Source organism: Petromyzon marinus, chromosome 41 (genome assembly GCF_048934315.1).
Source record: "Petromyzon marinus isolate PM22_M1 ecotype Great Lakes invasive population chromosome 41, UKy_Petmar_22M1.pri1.0, whole genome shotgun sequence".
NCBI classification, from domain to species: Eukaryota; Metazoa; Chordata; class Hyperoartia; order Petromyzontiformes; family Petromyzontidae; genus Petromyzon; species Petromyzon marinus.
Genome location: NC_133707.1, coordinates 9407789 through 9427498, shown reverse-complemented (window position 1 = coordinate 9427498; position 19710 = coordinate 9407789). Strand labels below are relative to the sequence as shown.

Below are 19710 nucleotides of genomic sequence, written 5' to 3'. Positions count from 1 at the left end.
TGGCAGGATGACCAGGTAGCCGGATGTATCGGTGGCTTGATCCTCTAATCCTTGTGCTCTTCGTGCAGCGTTGGGTCCCTTGAGGAGGCGGTAACAGCAACTAGGCTCACGATATGTTTGTGGGCGTTTGAAAAAGTCACACTTTTTTTTACATCCTCCATGCCAAACATCCCAAGAGGGGGATAAAAAAAAACATGTAATGATTCAGCCAGGGTTTAATGTTTTTAATAACAACATTTAGTATTTACAGTACAGTATATGTTTTTTTTGGGGGGGGGGGGCTGGGTAGCAGCATGTATTGCTGGGTCAGGGGTAGCCAGATTTAATGGGTTGCTGGGTGACTTGGATACTGCCTGGCTGGATTGCTAGATGGCTCGGTTTCTCCGTGAATGGGTAGCTGGATAGTTGGCTGACTGGGTGGTTGGAGGGCGAGATTGCTGAATTGCTCGTTTGGCTTGGTGGCTAGATGGATGGGTTGCTGGATGCCTGGGTGGCTGGATTTCTGGGTGGCGAAGGGTGTTTGGGTTCATGGCGGAATATATGGGTGGGTGGGTCGCTGTCTGAAATTCTGGATAGCTGAATAGCTGGGTGGGCCGTGTGACCGTGTAGGTGGGTGTCTGTGTGTCTGGGTCTCTAGGTGGGTGGGTGGGTGCCCGTGTGGCCATGTGTATGGGTGGTTCCTTAGGGCTAGAGACCGTGCCTACCCCCCCCCCTTTCCCTGCCCCCCACCCGGTTGTATTCTCCCCTGTGAACTGACCGTGCTTCAGGATGCCCATGCGATTGGCCTCACAAAGAGACAATGGGGGATAGCATTTGTTAGGGAAATGGATGTGGCTGAGATGGGGAGGAGGTTAGAAGGTGGGGGGGGGGGGTGGTCGTGGCCGCTCCAGTGGCTGTGTGTGCGGCGGTGGTGGTGGTGGTGGTGGGGGTTTGGCAGGCCAGGGCGGGAAAAGGTTTAGAATTACAGCCATTTATTTAACGGGGCCCTTTTGCTGCCATCGGGAAGCTAGAGCGCTCCGTGACAGCTGCAAGAGTGGAAATCGCCCCCTCCAGCAGCCATTTTTTCCCGTGAATCCTCTCACAGCCGCGGCTTGCCCTGGAACCTGCCTCGGCTCTGCGACGGCGCTTTCCCTCGCGCCCTTAAGTAACGGCGGCCGCGCGCACACCATCGACCGCTGCGGTGCTGCTTCTTTTTTTTCTTCTTCTTCTTCGTTTGTTTGTTCGCTTTATTTCGAGCGCTTGTCACGAAGACCCGGGTGGCGGGCGTGTGCGCGGCCGACATGGGTTTGAGCCCTTGACAGCGGCCATCAGTCAAGCCGGCGGGTGTCGGGGGTGGGGAGGTGGGAGATGAACCATGAAGGGCCTGGAGCTCGTAACGATGTGCGTTAGTCAGGAGGTGAGTTTCCCGTTTGTGGCCGCGACGGAATTGCAAGATCTCACGGGCGGCCGCCCGCGCCGGGGGCTTTTGTGTGGGAATAGAATGATGCAGGCCGTGTCCCATGACCGCCCGACTCCGTTTGTAAGGCGCCCGACGCGCAGTGTGTGCTTGATCAATTGTTTGTTAATCGCAAGAGGCTGATTTGGCCGTGGCATCGATCGCGAAATGCCGCGTACTTATGGGGACCTCTTTAAAGGGGGTGGTGGGTTGAACGCGTCTCTCTCGCCGTCCCCCGTGACTAAAGGAGCCAAGAGGTTTTTTTTTCAGCGGATGACAACTGCCACTTTACACTTGAATAGGCGTTGGGGTGACGCTCGTTTAATTTGGAGGAAATTTCACATTCCCACGACGAGGGCCGTTGTCCGCAGAAAATTGCTGCTTTTGACTTGCCACAAAAGTTTAGAATGTCCCGCGAGGGAATGGAGCAATGAAATCAGCTTCTGTGTGGGTGCTTTGTGGGTTATTACATTTTAATATCGTGAGAGATGGTGATGTCTTAAGAAGGCCTTAATCCGGCAGTGGAGTGAGCATGGCTGATGATGATTATATTAAAGTTTTACTTTAATTGTTTGAACAGGATTGAACATTATGCATGTGAGTCAAGCAATCTAACCTCGCGGCTTGATTCTACTCGCACAGTACATTCGTATGCACAAAGATTTATGAAATGGATGCAAAGATATAAAAACTAATAAAGGCAAAATAATTCCCGAAGATCTTTCTGGCATGTGGCCCCAAAGACCAGCGGTGGGTTTCGAACCCATGTACAGTGAACTCTTGGACAGATGCTTTGTTTTTCCCCTCGGCAGTGGCAGATCGATACTTTTTCACCAGTCATTTGAAGACCTTCTTGAGTGGCCTGCTGAAAGAGCATTCCTAACTGACAGCATTGATCCTCTGGCAATTGCATGCCATATTTACGTCCTGTATTAACGATTTGGCAATTTCCTGAAATTTCTGCCCACGATTATTCATTGTAGAATCAAATTGGGCGAGCACTCGTGTTGTTGTTTTTTTTCTTCTTTCAAGTCCCATTTAGGCTGTTGTGTAATTGTTTGTAAAATTGCTCATGTCGGCGCCCGTAGCCTGGCAGCCCCTGGAGTAATCCATCATCGTTTTAAGTTTGTGCAGCAACTGGCGAATGTGTACACAAACATATTGACGGGGGCGCCCAAACGACTGTTAACTCCAATGGGTGCCATTGTGGTGAGATGTTAACTACCTCGCCTGGTACATAAGAGGTCGTAGGTTCGATCCCGACCCTGACGCCTGTATATTGGGAGTTTGCATGTCCTCCCCGTGGTCACGTGGATTTTTATCCGGGTCCTCTGTTTTTTTCCCTTCCACATTTAGAAATGTGCACTTAGAGTATTTGGCGGCCATAAATTTCCACGCGATGAGCCACTTCGTAAGGCTATCATTTGTAGCCAAGTCGCTTCTTATATGGCTCAGTGGGCCTTACCTGGGAAAAATTAAATAGATATGTACACGGAGCTCAAATTAGAACAAGTTTGCCTTATTCTAATTTTATTTTGACTGATACAGATCACAACTTGGTTATGGTGACAATCTATTGTTATGTTGATTATTACGCTCACATTAATTTATTCAAGGGCGGCTTGATTGCCTCGTAGAGACGGTTATATTCCCATCACAGCTGCTCAGTAATTTCTACAGGGAATTAGCAAAGCGTGCTTGCCGCCGCCTGTAAAATAGATGTTGGAGACCATAGGAAGTGTGTGCGTGTCATCGCCAGTGTCGTAGGCCAAAATTGTCTAAATGAATTGTGAACTAGTACCAGTCTCTATGCGAATACAAAAAAATCTCAAGGCTTCGACCGCAAATGTCATGTTGAATCCCTTGACTTAAAATAAAAAAAACAAGATTTAGCGGGGCCACATTTTGTTTCCACATATAAATAAAAATATATGTTTTTTTTCCATGAGCATATTGACTTTCCAGACCAATATTATCAAGCAGAATTTGCTCAAGTGCGACAATATTCTCGGGCCAGTTCCAACCTCATAACAAATTCCGCAGCAACACGTAATTAATTTGTGCAGTGAATTGTAGTTTTAAGTAAATCTTTTAGGCCCATGATGAAATGGTGATACAGATTCTTTTTTCACGATTTTTTTTTATATATGTACAGGACCCTGATAATATGAAGAGCAGTTTAATATCCTGCACTGCTCTGCCCATCGTTTTTCATTCTCGAACCAGCCAGTGCGGCAAAATCAAATGTATTTCACAATTGAACCTTATTCACGAGTTTGCTGTATGCTCACACTTTGAATTTATTCAAAACGGTATGAATTGTTTGCCTCTTTGACATACACGACAACGTGATGCTTGTGAAGTGATATTTCTACTGACATTCAAGATTTTCACTGGGCTGCATGATATTGTTTTGTACCACATGTTCTGTTTACTATATTTTATGCTTACATTTCTGGTCTTTGAATACCAGTGCGTATGGAAGACGCTGTCAATGTCATGGAAGGTTAGGATAAACGATGTTTGCCTTTTGTAATAGGACGTGGCAAGTGTGCTACCAATCGGGGGGAGGTAGCGATGGGTGGGACACATGTGCAGACTCTGGGATCTATCAGAAGGAAGTGATGGGGGGGGGGTGGTGTAAGGGGCTCCATTGACCTTGGCCATGCTGACCTCTTGACCTTGATGTGTTTTGTTTCTATACTGTGCTTTATAACCAGGGGAGAGCCGATTGAGTTAAACACTGGTGAGCCACTGATTTGGTGAAGTTCAATGGGAGGGGGTGGGGTGCCCATGACTAGCTTCCACCATGGCCGGTGTCTCAACACAGTGCCGCTCGCTGAACCGGCGTGCGCCACCGCTCCCGTAGACAAAACTACATTTCAACAAATTATGCTACCGCGCGAGGCGGTTGCGTGGGTATTGTTCTAAAGCACTCGCGTTCATTCATGTATTCGGCCCAAAATATGCAGCACAGAAGCTTAGGCGCGTGCGAGGGCTTTTGCTGCAAACGGACCCGACGACAGCGAGTGAACTCGGTCGCGAGCGGTGTTCACCGCCACTCCGCATGATGCGCTGTGCAACCAACCTCACCGCCGCGCTCGGGGAGGGCATCGTGTGAAATTTAGCTTGAACCGCAGTAGCTGTGTTTTTCCAGCAGGGAGAGTACAGAGAGCCTCCTGTCGCTTGAGAAGTTTGCGACAACAACCCCAGCAGTGTAACAAACTTTGCGCCACCGGAGAACAACCGAGCTCGCACAATGGGGGAGACCTTTGTCGCGCTCGCCGTGCCGATGTCGCATCCAGGATTAGCATTTGTTAAGGGATTGGCCGGGGAGTGCTGATCCGAAGGTCGGTATTCTTTTGATGGCGGCCGCCGTTTGTGCAGCCAACGCCGTGCACCGCCTATTAGAAGCTCCTACAAATGACTTCCTCGCGACGAAACAGCCCTGGAATGACAGAGTTGCAGGTCCCTCTCCCAGTGACTCATGGAGTTGATCTTTCTCATCTCCCCCATGTAAAGTGGTCCATGTCGTTATATGGTCAAGTGTGCATGTGGCCACTGCGTCTCTTGATACTAACTCCAGCGTGATGAATTCGGTGGCAAGTGCCAGTTCGTGGCAATGGAAAGCGACATAACCGACGTGCGTTAAGAAAACGCGCTGTCAATGAGTGCGCATCGCTCCCCATGACGTTGATCAATGAACGTGGACGCCGACAAAGGCAGCGGAACAAAGGCTGAAAAGAGGCGTCGAGAGAGGGGGGGGGGGTGCACGCTCGGACATACGCCGAGAGACGGAAAGAGGGGCACAGGCGAATCGGATGGAACGCAAATCGGAGACGTAATATTATTTAAAAAACGCAAGTGGGCTTGGGCACGACGCACAGAGGGTATGATGGCCGGTGGCCAAAGAACAGCAGCCCAAAGGAGGGAATGCCTCCAAGAGGGAAAACCACTTCGGAGATGGAGCGATGAGATCTGTTAATTGTGCAAGAGTGACAAAGGTCGTGGCATGACAGGACGACGATGGTTGGCAATGGTGTAGGGAAGAAGAAGAAGCTTTATCCTTCCTGGCAGCAATACAGGAGGTGTTAAGATGTACAAACACTGAATAGACAACGAGTACAAGGCATTACGCCAGTATTAACCACACATACTTGGCGCGTCAGTGAAAACATGCAAACAAATATGCTTTGACAATGTACGCATTGTCCTTGAAACGGATTTGGGCTGCATCAGAGACAGTGTAAGGAAGCCTACATCCAGCAGCGGATAGACAGTGGCTGCTGCTGATGATGTTGATGACCAGTTTATAATGATTTTGCTTGAATTGGGCCACCAAACTTGGGCTTGAACCCAGAAGTTCTGAACTTTGATTTCATTCCGAGAATTGGGCACGGTGCCTTCAAGACACCCAGTTATCCTATTTTTGTCATCACATCCAGAGAGATATCCGTGACTATTATTCTAACAGCTCTTCCCTGCTGACTTTTCAAAGTGCGCTGTGCCTGGGGGGAAGAAATAGGCTTAAGACCGTAGATGACAGAGTCGTGGAAATAATTGTGATAGTTTACGGCCATTTACAAGAAATGAATGTTTTCATTTTGGCTAATACGAAGTGTGTGATGATTCAGTGAATCCATTCATAATTATTTAATCTGAAGAGTGGAAATATATGATAAAACTCAAACCTTTTAAAATTCTTTTTACTATAAACGGTGAATAATTCTCGAGAGGAAAAACACGTTATAATACTTATCATCATCAGTTTTTGTGACTTCAATACATCAATTTTTAGCTGTATGAAACAATACAAAAACACACAAGGACATAACTTACAGTTCCATATTTTGTTCAAACCAATACTGGAAGTTCCACACCACTTTGTAGAATCCATCTTTCATTTTAGATCACTTTTGTAGAGTTATTAACTGGTTTTGGAGAAGTGAATTGTGTTTCCTCTTTCCTAAAATACCTATTTTCATCTAGAAGAAAGGTCAGATAGGTAGGAAAAAGAGTGAAATAAATGAAATTAGGCCATGCATCGAATAGTTTTCTTAAACAAATGACAATCTACAAAGTCAACATTTTCAAGATGGCGGATATGGCAGGTCCATCTTTTTTATAAATCAGCTTTTTACTGTAATCTTACCTCAGGCTAGATCTTCCCTCAGGGTAGATTATACTGTAATCTATTTACCTTATCACCTGAGATAATTTCTCTGCTGCAGTCTCTCGTACTCCCCATGAAACCAGTAGGCAACGACATTCTGGTAGCAAGGTTGATCGCAGTTGTACCACAACATGCAGTTTGCTTGTTTGCGTGGGAATTGTATCAGCGGTTATATCGTGATTAGCGATTCTGCTATCGTAGCCATGTTACAAAGATGTGAAGCAACATTCTTCTGGATGAGCCTCACTCGGCGGAGCGTTATATCACATCTTGACTGGGAATGGCCCCCCGCTTTAGGCTAGATTTGGGGCTTAATATTTCTTGCCGAATGTTTTCCTGGGGGCGTTCGTACACCAATAGGGTGGGCACGTGTGACCAGCAGCCACGGCCATAGCGAGAGGCCTACCGGATGCGGTGTGCCGGGTGTGGAAATATTTTCTTAAGCTCAGCCCCTGACAGTTCCGGCTGCAGTTAAGCCTTGAGCAGTCAATAAAAACAACATTCGGAATTACTTATGCAGCCTTCTCCTTGCCAACACTAGCCAGTACTTCGTGTTTTATAAAGTGTGGTCCACCCCATACCAAGCGCCTGTATCATGCAAAATGGTTCTGGGTTCGAAACCCTCGGAGCTAGTTTGAAGAAACCATCCCACTACTGGAGGACTGGCATTAGGCCCTGATGCTTGAGAATGTAATTCAGACATGCAGTGGTAGCAGCGGTGTAAGCTGTTGGGTGCGCAGGCGGTAGCAATTTCCCCCTGGCCCAATGGGCCAGAGGGCCCCCAGGCCCTGGGCTATGCAGCGGTGGTGGGGAAATGAGACAGGAGGGGAGTCTCATATCGTTATTGCTTGCTCCAGGGCTCATGCCAAGCACGCTCTGCCACTGGATGTTGCGCTTGTATAGGAAAGCAAGGTCTCAGATGTGCCGCCTCAATGCGATGACACTGCCGCGATGAAGTCCCTTCAACCGCATGTGCAGCCACTGATCCATTGCTGGGTGTTGTGGAGGAATGAGGTGAACAGTGTCAATATATATTCATGATTATCAAATGCATTCATCATCATTCTGTAGAACATAGCGGCAATGTCCTTGGTGTTAAAATGTATGTCATTTTTCAAAAACTAATTTATGCCGTAAATCGATCGGGTGTGTGATGGAGTATAATTATGCAGCATTGATTAATAATTGCATCATTAGTTTGTCATTAAGAATGGAAAATCATTTCCTTCTGCGGATCATGTCGTTTGTCAGGGCAATGACTTTGCAGGTGCTCATATTTTTAAATCATTATAATGAACACAATTAATATCTGTGTATTAGCACGGTCGGCTACGTGCGGTACAAAAGAAGTTCAGCAAACATGTCATCCTCTAAACTGAGGGCTTGACGCAGCTGATCAGCCTCCTGCTTCCCCTCATCCATTCCATTTCCCACCCCTTGCAGAATCGTCTTCGTAATTGCAGCAGCCGTGCCTCTTGCGTTGCACCCAGCAGCTGATCCTTATGGCGGAATCCCGGGGTACCAAATAATGCTAAATGGCCGAGGCAATTAAATATTTTATTTCTGGGACAATATTTTTTTCCCAGAGGTGTTACTTAACTCCGCGACTGGGGTACCGATCAATCCGAAATGAATGCTACTCCGCGATGTCGAAACGCCAAACATCAGCGTAAAAAAATCCGTTATCGAAAAATTCCACTTTGAATAGTGCATCGTGAGTACAGCTCGTCGAGGTGAGTCGATTGCCGCATCGCCGGCCATCAACAGACTAAAGATGACTGCGTCACGGATATTATGCGTGAGCCGGGGTACTATGGTACACCGGGGTGCTATGGTACCCCGGTACCCCAGGGTACCGCCATAAGATTTATATACCACGTTCCTTCTCACCAGGATTATGACCAATTGCTGCTCGCATCTGCTCTCTCGTCTTCCCGTCGCTCCAGCTCGCTCGCCCACTCTTTCCGTTCTCCCGTAATTCCGCATTTCAGAATCAGAATATTTATTTATACTGGAGGAATCCGATGAGCTATAAAGCTCTTTTTCACAGGTATCCAGATCTCTTTCCACGCCGCCTGTCTGCTTCACTCGGGAATATCCCACTGCTTTGAGTAACTCGCTTCCTCATTCTCACGTTCAGTGCTCAGTTATTACTCCTCTTGTGCTTTTCATAAGGCCATCTCAGTCATTCTGATTGTTAGAAAACAGAAATGGCGGTGAAGACGTGTCAGTGTTTCCATGCTCATATGAGTGTTCCGCTTTGTTGGTGGGGACAGGTCCCTCCCATCGTACAACAACTGGTGACTTCCCAGCGAAGGCTGCTCATTTTCAGGACCCTTGAGGGATGATGACGACAAACTTAATGGCAGCGATGATGATAACAATGATGATTATGATGAGAGTGAGTAGCCAATGACGATGATAACTGTTGATAATGATGATGGTGATCACGGCAGTGACTACAGTGACGTTGATTATAACGACAGTGATGATGATATCTTAGCCACCCCTTTCTGGCATTTGAGCTTGTGATTTCACTAATGGGGGCTCCGGTGCTCTAGAAATCAAGCTGCTGTGTGGATGTGTCTCAAAGTCACGTCTTGAGAAAGCTTAAGGTATTGCAATGGAGACGTATGAATGTATGTATATTTGTTTAACTTCTTTCGCAGCGTATGTAGGCATCCGTGCTAATCGGAGGTGCGGGACTTGTGCTGGTAGGCCAATAGCTTGTGACAACAAATGCATTTGAATGCAGACTTTATTTCTTACAATAAAGCCACGGGTGATGATTTCACACCGACGGGAGTGCATAGGGGTTCATTTTTATGTTGTTTTGTTAAAGGCTAAAGTCCATGAGAATTGACTCATCGGCTGATATAATGTGGCTGGACAGTGTGAATAATGCACCCTCTGGAAACCAAATCCGGGGTAAGCAGCGGCTAGGAAAATTTAATAACGTTTGTTTTTATAAATGTATTATTTTAGTCCATGCATCCATCATCTGCCTGCCAATTAGTGCCTTGTGGCAGTTTTTCCAAAGGGGGACATCTTCGCCGAGTCCAAGAGGTCGTTTTCCAGAGTAAATGAGGACACAATGAGCCGGCTGTAATTATTTAATTGATGCGCCAGATTATTGCGTACGGTTTAAACGTTTTGAGAACCATCCGGAATCCGTGCTGTCGGCACAGGAGAGCTTGTAAATCTGTAACGTCAATTAAAAGACTGAGGTCCTTCACTCTGCCTATAAAAACAAGAAAACAATGTTGGTCTATCAAACACATGGACTTTGCAGACCACTGCTTAAATAAAAGCAGGTGTAGTTAGATATGCCATGACACTTACAATTCGATTTTACGTAACTTTCATTCATTTAAACTTTGGGCTTTGATGCGATCACACAGTGGTTCACTCTTGGAAGTGCTGCGACAAGATCTTTAACATTCAACCTCGGTTAGTTTCGTGAAGAAATTACTAAATGGCTGCGGTGGGCATTGAACTGTCAACCCCGTACAATGTTGCTGGGTGGTGAGCCTGTGCCAAGCGCTGACCATCGTTATGATTAATGTGATTATTCACTGCTGACTGCTAATGCGAAAAAGTCCAAATGCAATTGGATGTTTGTCTGTATCGTGAAAAATACCCCTATCTAAGTAAACATTCAGCCGTAATCTGAAATTGCCATACCTCATTTAAGGTTTGGGAGAAGCTGGATAACTTGATGGCTCGTGCGCTTGCAGCTGAGATGAAAGATTGCAAAGTTTTAGTGGCTTGGAACCTACCCACGCACATTAATTCTCCAAGACATTATCAACAGACGCAGTCTGCTCTTTGGTTTACGTCAAAGATCCTGTGCTATAATAATCAAGAGTGTGTCATTGTGTGAAATCGTCACGGACCGCTTCCCCCCCCCCCCCCCCAAAGTATTAGTTACCATAAAAGATAAGTTTTTATTAACTTTCATTTCATGAGCACTGGGTGTTGTCATGCTTTAAAAGTCAAAGTGATTTACTGTTCAAGTGGGCATATCATGTTTACAGGCCAGAGACAGTGGTGGGAAGTTCCACATTTCTATGGTGGGGCTGAGTTTGTCTGCAGGACAACCACTTTTGAATTCCTCACAAAATGGTACTCTGTGATCCCTGGGGGATGATGGACTGGGTCAACCCCCCCAAATCGGGATTTGAACTTGCATCCTTCCGCTTGCGAGCAGCTCGCTCTACCGCTGACCAGCCCGCGTGAATTCTAAACGCTGTACGCATACATCTCTATTTGTGTTTATCATGTATCAATCTGATTTAGAACATTGAGATGATTTTGCTGCGCGAAATTTCCACGTGATAAGCCGCTTCGTTGAGCTATCGTTTATGGCCTGGTCGCTTCTGCAAGAGAAGCTTAATAGGACAGTGGGCTCTACCTGAAAAAAAAAAATATATTTGTTTCATTTGTATTTGTTTGTGATTTGCGTACCTTTCCTATCATGTTTTTGTTATTGTAACGTTCTGACCCGCTCCGACTGGACATCTGTGAAAAAGAGCTTTTTTAGTTAATCGGATTCCTCCAGTATGAATAGATATTCTGATTATGAATTGGAAATATAAATATAATCGATACCCACGCTTCGTGACATTTAATGATGCAAACCTCTGGATTGACAAGCTCGGAAATGGTACCGTAATTTTTGTTTCAGGAGATTACATCCACGATGGCAATTTTCATTTCCGGGAATGCCAGATCCCTCTTTGAAATAAATTCAATTCCCACGGCTTTCTAAGAGGGGGGGGTGGATTGGTTTGGGTGGGTCTGTCTGCCTGTGGCAAGTCGCAGCTGATGAGTGATGCTTAGCATTTGCGTCAAAACACAAAAGCCACAGCTATATTTTCCATTTGCTCATTTCGATGAAACAGAAAACCATCTGCCCACTGTACACAAGCGCACAGCTCCAGTACAGGCGCCAAGACGCGTGGCATTTGGGTCATGTTGCTGATAGGGCTTGTGGGCCCCGCTAAGGCAACGGGACGCATGGATATTAATATCGCGTCATTACTAATGTCGATGGGTTTGAAATGCTGCCAGAGGTACCCGCAAGATCACTCCAGTGCCTTTGGTTAATGGGTCATGGTGTCGAGAAAAATGGGTCTGGATCCAGCAAATCGCTGTACATGGGTGTGAATTCATTTGTGTTTGTAAAGTACTGCCGTTCAAAGATTGTGAGGTGGTCTTTTTTATGTTATATTGCTACACTCGCTGTACTACCCGGCTTCGTCCGGGACTTGGATCCACCACGTCCGGCCGCCTTTGTCTCCCCAGTGGCGATGTTCACACACCACAGCAGTTACTCATTTGAGGCTGAGTCGACCTAGGGGAGGCCCAGGACCAGTTGAAATAATCGTCACCGGTGGTGGCCGTGAGCGGGAATCGAACTCGGGTTGCCGGGTTCGTAGCGCAGCGCGCTCACCACTACACTACAATGCGTTACGCTTCCACATGCGCGGGTCACGTAGATTTGACGTCACAGCTCACTTGCCGTGCAATAAAAATATGCATTATTGAGCCCCCCCCCAAAAAAAGTTTATTTTTTTATAATTTTTGCACGGTGTACAGTCTGGAAAGTACCCACATGGCAAATTTCCAGTTTGTTGCATGTCGGGAAGTACGCTCAACATTTTGAACAGACACACATATTCACAACTTTGCCTTTTATGTATATATGGAGATTTACAAATTGCGTTTAGGTCTGATAACAAAAATTAACATTGCCGCCCCATGCCGATTGGAACAGTGCGATATGCGTTGTGTTTTTCCATGTCATGCAAATTATATCATACACATGCAGCTAAAATTGCTTTTTTAAAAACCATCAGAATGTTTTGTTTTACTTGACGTACCCTGTCAGGGGCGTCATTGGCTTTTGGCGATGACGATATCTTGATCTTGAATGTAACCGATAAAAATATGTCTTGAAGAAATGATCGATGGGTATGCAACACTCATTATTTACTGAGCTTGGGCGAGTGCCATCTGGCGTTGGGTATGCGAGGCCTGTTGAAGTACATTCCGAGGTAGTTATTTGGTGTCATCTTCTGGGCCATTCTGCTGACAATGGCGATGGTCTTGGTCTGCTGTCCGTAATAATTGCAGAAAGAGGTCGACAACATTACTCTGAGAGGCATATCTGGAAATAAAATTGGTGGTCAAAATCATAAATTATATAGTAAAATGCCAAAATATTACCATATAAGGAAGAATCCCTTTCACTGGTTTTATTTATTGATTGTGTAATTTCCGCAATGTTTTTTTTAATTTCACATTTGGTACAGGATGCAGATAGCGGATTTATTTATTTTAATATTACCACTTCCTGCATATGTGCTGCAGATCTACGGTCCTCGGATCACTGCAGTTTTTGTTTTGTTTCAGGTCACTCTCCTCTTTACGAGGGTTGCTGTAATGGTTATGGCACCAAACTTGCGTTGCTGACGTCAGCAGTTCGATCTCCCTGGCGCGGGCCGTCGAAAAATGGGGCAAGTTTGTTAAATATCCCCCCATCTCTGTCCACCCAATTAAATGAAATTGGTGTGTCTGAGTTGATCGATCGGCCGGGTTGCGTGTGATGGGGTAAAGCTTGGGTGCTCCCACCTCTTCCAAGACGTCGGGCCAGAATGGAAGAGTAGGCCAAAACACCCTCTATAGAAGGGGCTCTCTCTCTCGAGCTGCAATGCTTGGAGGTCCTTTCTCCGGCAGTGGCATGAGCAAGAAGCCGCAGGGGCTGTACCTTCACTCTTTCCTCCCTTCCCTTTGCATCGCACCTCCGATTCCCAGCGCCTCCGATTAGAACGGCTGGCTTACGCACGGTGCGAAAGAGGTTCAGTGTACACGCGTACGCACATCGGCATGGCGTCACGCATTTAATTCGGGGGGTCATGGCATGGTGACGGGCGAAACTCGAGAACACATTCACCTGGGGACGTGCTTGAACAATGACAGGTCGTGAGCTCACGGTGATGCGAGCCCGCTGGGAGGCTTTCGTTAGATTAAACGGAACGCAATCTTGTAAATTAAATTCCTGCCAGTGATGGGGATCAAAATGCCCCAGACTTATCAATAAAAGTGACGGTACTCCGCCCATAAGATTCTCATCTAATTATGTTTTGCAATATAATAATCATCATCACCTGCTGCTGCTGCAGCTATTATCAATCCGCTGCTGTATGTATAGGGGCCTAAATTAATCATTTGAAATGGCATCCTTGCTATAGTTGGTTATTCCTACAGTGGCCACCGACACGTTCTGAAATAAGTGCTCGAAGCAGCAGGCAGTGCCGCATGGCTAGATGTGAAAAATTCCTCAAAAATAATTGTCATTTATCGAAATTTGCTCATATTCTCTCCTACTTATTTTGAACCATACATTGTGACGAAAAGCCACCCTAAGTTTGTATTGCTTTTAATTCACCACGTCTATAGTGCTATAATATTGGACATTTTTGGACTCACCCGTGGCTCGCTGATGAGTACTAAAGCAAACGAAACCTGAGCTATTTCTTTGTTGTTGGATCATTAGCCAGCGGAAAATATGAGTCTCGTCAGATGAGCACGGTTCATTCGTTTAAATTTCCACTTTTAAGCAAGCAGATGTCCAATTTAAAGTTGGACTTGTGTCTTTACGTGCAAATAGCATAAACATTATATTACAGTGCAAATTAAATGGCTAAATTAATTTAACATATTTCTAATATTATCCTTTGGCTTAACGGGTTAAGTGCTGTTCGTGAGCACCAATGAAGGCTGGCACAACACACGAAGGGGTGGGTGGCCAGCACCACGCCCGGCCACCTTTGTCTCCCCAGTGGCGATGTTTACACACTTAGGGAAAGCCCAGGACCTGTTCAGATAATCGGCACTGGTGTTGGTCGTATGTATCTATGTACGTTGAACTTCTTTCGCACCATACGTAGCCAACCGTGCTAATGGGAGGTTGTGACCGGCAGTCAAACGCAGGTCGTAGGGTTCTTAGCGTAATGCACTAACGACTCCACCTCCGCACCCCAAAGACAAATATCCCCCATATAGCCTGAACAGACTGTTGGGGCAAGTGCTGTTAGCGAACACCTATGAAGGCCGGCACAGCACACGAGGGGGGTGGTTTGCGAGCGCCACGCCCGGCCGCCTTTGTCTCCTGAGCGGCAACGTTTACACACTGCACCGGGTACTCATTTGAGGCCGAGCCAACTTAGGCGAGGCTCAGGATCGGCTCAGATAATGGTCACCGTTGTTGATGGGTGTGAGTGGGAATCGAACTTTGTTCAACCGGGTTCGTAGTGCAGTCGGCTAACCGCTACGCGCCCACCACTCCCCAACCCACACACACACACAACAGAGAATGCAGTCGATGCTAAGTAATGCATAAGAGCAGTGCTGTGGTCAGTGATGATGGTCATAATGAGCTGGAGGTGGCTGCCGTCTCACGTTTGTGATGGTATTGTGTCTTCTTTTGCTTTCACTCAGCCAATTAATCCGTCAAAGTGTCGCACAGATCAAGCCAACGGCATTGTGGCGTCACATGCCCCCACGACATCGAGGCAGAAACAGCCTGCAGCCACGATATCCGAGGGGGAAAACGAAACATGTGTTCCATTTTCAAACAAGATACTTTGTTATTTTATTTCTCCCTCGCCGCCAGGGATTAAAGTTTGACTACTTTTATTTTGGGGTTAAGAAATACTCACTTGGGGCGGGTGGGGGAGTATAGCTATGCACATTTAAAAACAAACCTTCAGGGTGGGAAAATATCCAAGGAGTGAAGTCTCTGTGCATGAACATCTCTTTTTAATGAGCAATTGGCATCATTTTGAATCTGATAGTAATTTTCTGGAGAAATATACAGCGTAGTGTGTGCGTGTAAATGAAAAAGAAAATGGTTTGATTTTATGGCATTGGACTGCTGAATTTGTCAAAGCTAATTTAATAACAAATCATGTTTTCATGTTCTCTGAAATAAATAAACAGATCGCTTTGGGATGGCTTAATGTTTTGGACAGTTCATGATTATAATATAAGACTTTTGTCAGGTTTAATATAATTTGTATTAACATGCTATGAACATCTCAACTATCAAACTTAAATACGGTGAGGGTAATTTACAAATAGAAGCTGCCAGCATTGCCATTATAGTTTATCATCATCAGCCATGATCAATCCACTGCTGGTTGAAGGTCTCCACACGGTGTCACTGTCCTGCATTGCCACATCCGTCTTACTCCTGCATCGGGGCTGATCGCATTTCTCCGTCTACACAGGGATTTACACGGACGGGTACCGTAGTTGGATGGACAAAGCTGAAATTGATCCATATTTGTGTACTTGCGTTAGGCCACGTGGTAGTTTTATTCCAAATCCTCGTCATTGTTAACCCTCCACTGCGCGACAAGATTGTCACCGTTTACAAAATATGTATATACTAGCTTTCCTACCCGGCTTCGCCCAGGACTCGGATTCACGACTTGCCGTGCAAAATATATAAAAGGCAAAGTTGTGATTATGTGTGTCTGTTCAAAATGTTGGGCGTACTTCCTGACATGCAACAAACTTAAAATTTGCCATGTGGGTACTTTCCAGACTGTACACCATGCAAATATAAAAATACACCTTTGTGTTTTTTGGGGGGGAGCTCAATAATGCATTTATTTTTTGCATGCCAAGTGAGCTGTGACGTCAAATCGGTCATGTGACCTGCGCATGTGGAAGCGTAACGCATTGTAGTGTAGTGGTTAGCGCGCCGCGCTACGAACCTGACGACGCGAGTTCGATTCCCGCTCACGGCCACCACCGGTGACGATTATTTGAACCGGTCCTGGGCCTCCCCTAGGTCGACTCGGCATCAAACGAGTAACTGCTGTGGTGTGTGAACATCGCCACTGGGGGGACAAAGGCGGACGGGCGTGGTACTGGCCACCCACCCCCTCGTGTGCCATGCCGGCCTTCATAGGTGCTCGCTAACAGCACTTGCCCCCTACAGTCTCACAGGCTACACGGGGGATCTTTGTCTTATCCTGCGTGTGTGTGGGGGGGGCAGCGGCTGCGTAGCGATTCGCGCGCTGCGCTACGAACTCGGCCACCCGAGTTCGATTTCCGCTCACGGCCACCACCGGTGACGATTATTTGAACCGGTCCTGGGCCTCCCCTAGGTCGACTCAGCCTCAGCCTCAAACGCGTAACTGGTGTGGTGTGTGAACATCGCCACTGGGGAGACAAAGGTGGCCGGGCGCGGTGAATCCAAGTCCCGGGGCGAAGCCGGGTAGTAAAGCTAGTATATATAGTGTTAATGACAAGAATATTGGCAACAAATTTGCCACATTACTGAACTCACAAAACAAGTATGGATCGTCGTACTGGTTCTGGAGAGCCTTCGCTTTCAAATCGCTCGCTTTGTGAGAAAAGCGTATTGTGGCACACCACTGTGGAGCCTCCTCCACATGTCGCCTCCAAAAGGGGTAAAAAAAAGATGCTATTTTAAAATCGAGCTGGATTACGGTCAGCCCTCGGAACAGCTAAACCGTGCTGCATTACTCAACGCTGTAAAACGTGGCCCCTTGCACAAGGGGCTCACGAGATATCGGTCAGAAGCCTGCCGCAGGCTAGCGGTGGCATCTCTGGTTCATACAAGGAAGGCCTCTGGTTCATACAAGGAAGGCCTCTGGTTCATACAAGGAAGGCCTCTGGTTCATACAAGGAAGGCCTCTGGTCCATACAAGGAAGGCCTCTGGTTCATACAAGGAAGGCCTCTGGTTCATACAAGGAAGGCCTCTGGTTATACAAGGAAGGCCTCTGGTTATACAAGGAAGGCCTCTGGTTCATACAAGGAAGACCTCTGGTTCATACAAGGAAGGCTTCTGGTTAATCCAAGGAAGGCCTCTGGTTAATACAAGGAAGGCCTCTGGTTCATACAAGGAAGGCCTCTGGTTCCTACAAGGAAGGCCTCTGGTTAATACAAGGAAGGCCTCTGGTTCATACAAGGAAGGCCTCTGGTTCATACAAGGAAGGCCTCTGGTTCATACAAGGAAGGCCTCTGGTTCATACAAGGAAGGCCTCTGGTTCATACAAGGAAGGCGTCTGGTTAATCCAAGGAAGGCCTCTGGTTCATACAAGGAAGGCCTCTGGTTCATACAAGGAAGGCCGCTGGTTAATACGAGGAAGGCCTCTGGTTATACAAGGAAGGCCTCTGGTTCATACAAGGAAGGCCTCTGGTTCATACAAGGAAGGCCTCTGGTTCATACAAGGAAGGCCTCTGGTTCATACAAGGAAGGCCTCTGGTTCATACAAGGAAGGCCTCTGGTTCATACAAGGAAGGCCTCTGGTTCATACAAGGAAGGCCTCTGGTTCATACAAGGAAGGCCTCTGGTTAATCCAAGGAAGGCCTCTGGTTCATACAAGGAAGGCCTCTGGTTAATCCAAGGAAGGCCTCTGGTAAATCTAAGGAAGGCCTCTGGTTAATGCAAGGAAGGCCTCTGGTTCATACAAGGAAGGCCTCTAGTTCATACAAGGAAGGCCTCTGGTTCATACAAGGAAGGCCTCTGGTTCATACAAGGAAGGCCTCTGGTTCATACAAGGAAGGCCTCTGGTTAATCCAAGGAAGGCCTCTGGTTCATACAAGGAAGGCCTCTGGTTAATCCAAGGAAGGCCTCTGGTTAATCTAAGGAAGGCCTCTGGTTAATGCAAGGAAGGCCTCTGGTTCATACAAGGAAGGCCTCTGGTTCATACAAGGAAGGCCTCTGGTTCATACAAGGAAGGCCTCTGGTTCATACAAGGAAGGCCTCTGGTTCATACAAGGAAGGCCTCTGGTTCATACAAGGAAGGCCTCTGGTTCATACAAGGAAGGCCTCTGGTTCATACAAGGAAGGCCTCTGGTTCATACAAGGAAGGCCTCTGGTTCATACAAGGAAGGCCTCTGGTTCATTCAAGGAAGGCCTCTGGTTAATACAAGGAAGGCCTCTGGTTAATACAAGGAAGGCCTCTGGTTAATACAAGGAAGGCCTCTGGTTCATACAAGGAAGGCCTCTGGTTAATACAAGGAAGGCCGCTGGTTAATACAAGGAAGGCCTCTGGTTCATACAAGGATGGCCTCTGGTTAATACAAGGAAGGCCTCTGGTTCTTACAAGGAAGGCCTCTGGTTAATCCAAGGAAGGCCTCTGGTTCATACAAGGAAGGCCTCTGGTTCATACAAGGAAGGCCGCTGGTTAATACAAGGAAGGCCTCTGGTTATACAAGGAAGGCACTGTCTGAGAATGCGACCGACTGGTATTCGGTGCTGTTCGATCGGCCTTATTTGTAATGCAACAAAAGTGTGACGCAGCGTTCGCAGTGGCGCACAATCACAGGCAATGGGCCACTCTCCGTAGCTGTGCGACACTTTGACGCAATTGGCCCTTTTCTTTATAGCGGAATTGTTAGTCCATGGGCCAAAGCAGAAATATTGGTACCACTTTAGCTTAGCAAAAATACTTGTAGTGCTATCGATGTATTTATATGGCTGATGAGAGTGAATTATTTGAGAGCCCCCACTCATTTCAAATGGGTCATCACATAATTCACCGTTATTGGCCACATCAAGAAATTGTAACCGCTAAAGTTCTGCCACGTCAGGTGGCACCGACAGGTGAAATATTTCCTGTCTGGGCTCCTGGTGCTATGTGAAGATGCAAGAGCACAGGTACGAAGAAAGAGTGCTGCTCATTTCAGCAGCCAGATGTGTAACACGGAATTGGCTCGTGCCTGGAATGGTTATATTATTTGAAGGGGCAACCAAAGTTGGTGGCTCTCTCTGTTGCCGTTCCGTTGTCAGCCGCAGCAGGCAATGCTTACGTCAGGTACGTATCTCACGTACAGCATGAGCTATCAAGATTATGAAGCATAGCTTATACATTACGCGTACACACAACAGCGATTTATGTTTGCAATCTCTCCCCCATTTTTTGTTAGGATTGGTACAACCCGACACCTTAATTTGTTTAAACACGCACCTCCACCACCCCTCGCGTCAGGTCAAATTGGATTCTCCCATATTTAATGTATTCATATGCATGTTCATTTTCTGCATGATAACGC

At 46.7% G+C, this 19710-nt stretch overlaps 1 protein-coding gene across 9 annotated transcripts in view; it reads left to right on the top strand.

Annotated features, from left to right (window-relative positions):
* RAPGEF2 (Rap guanine nucleotide exchange factor 2) overlaps positions 1–19710 on the top strand; it is a 213866-nt gene that overhangs the window by 115665 nt on the left and 78491 nt on the right. The window contains exon 1 of one of the 9 annotated variants that reach the window (XM_076073370.1): positions 956–1396. The exons of the other annotated variants lie outside the window; for them this stretch is intronic. Within the exon in view, the coding sequence (XP_075929485.1) occupies positions 1355–1396 (42 nt within the window). The 5' untranslated portion in view covers positions 956–1354. Of the gene's footprint in view, positions 1–955; positions 1397–19710 lie in introns of those variants that run through there. 9 annotated transcript variants of the gene reach the window in all.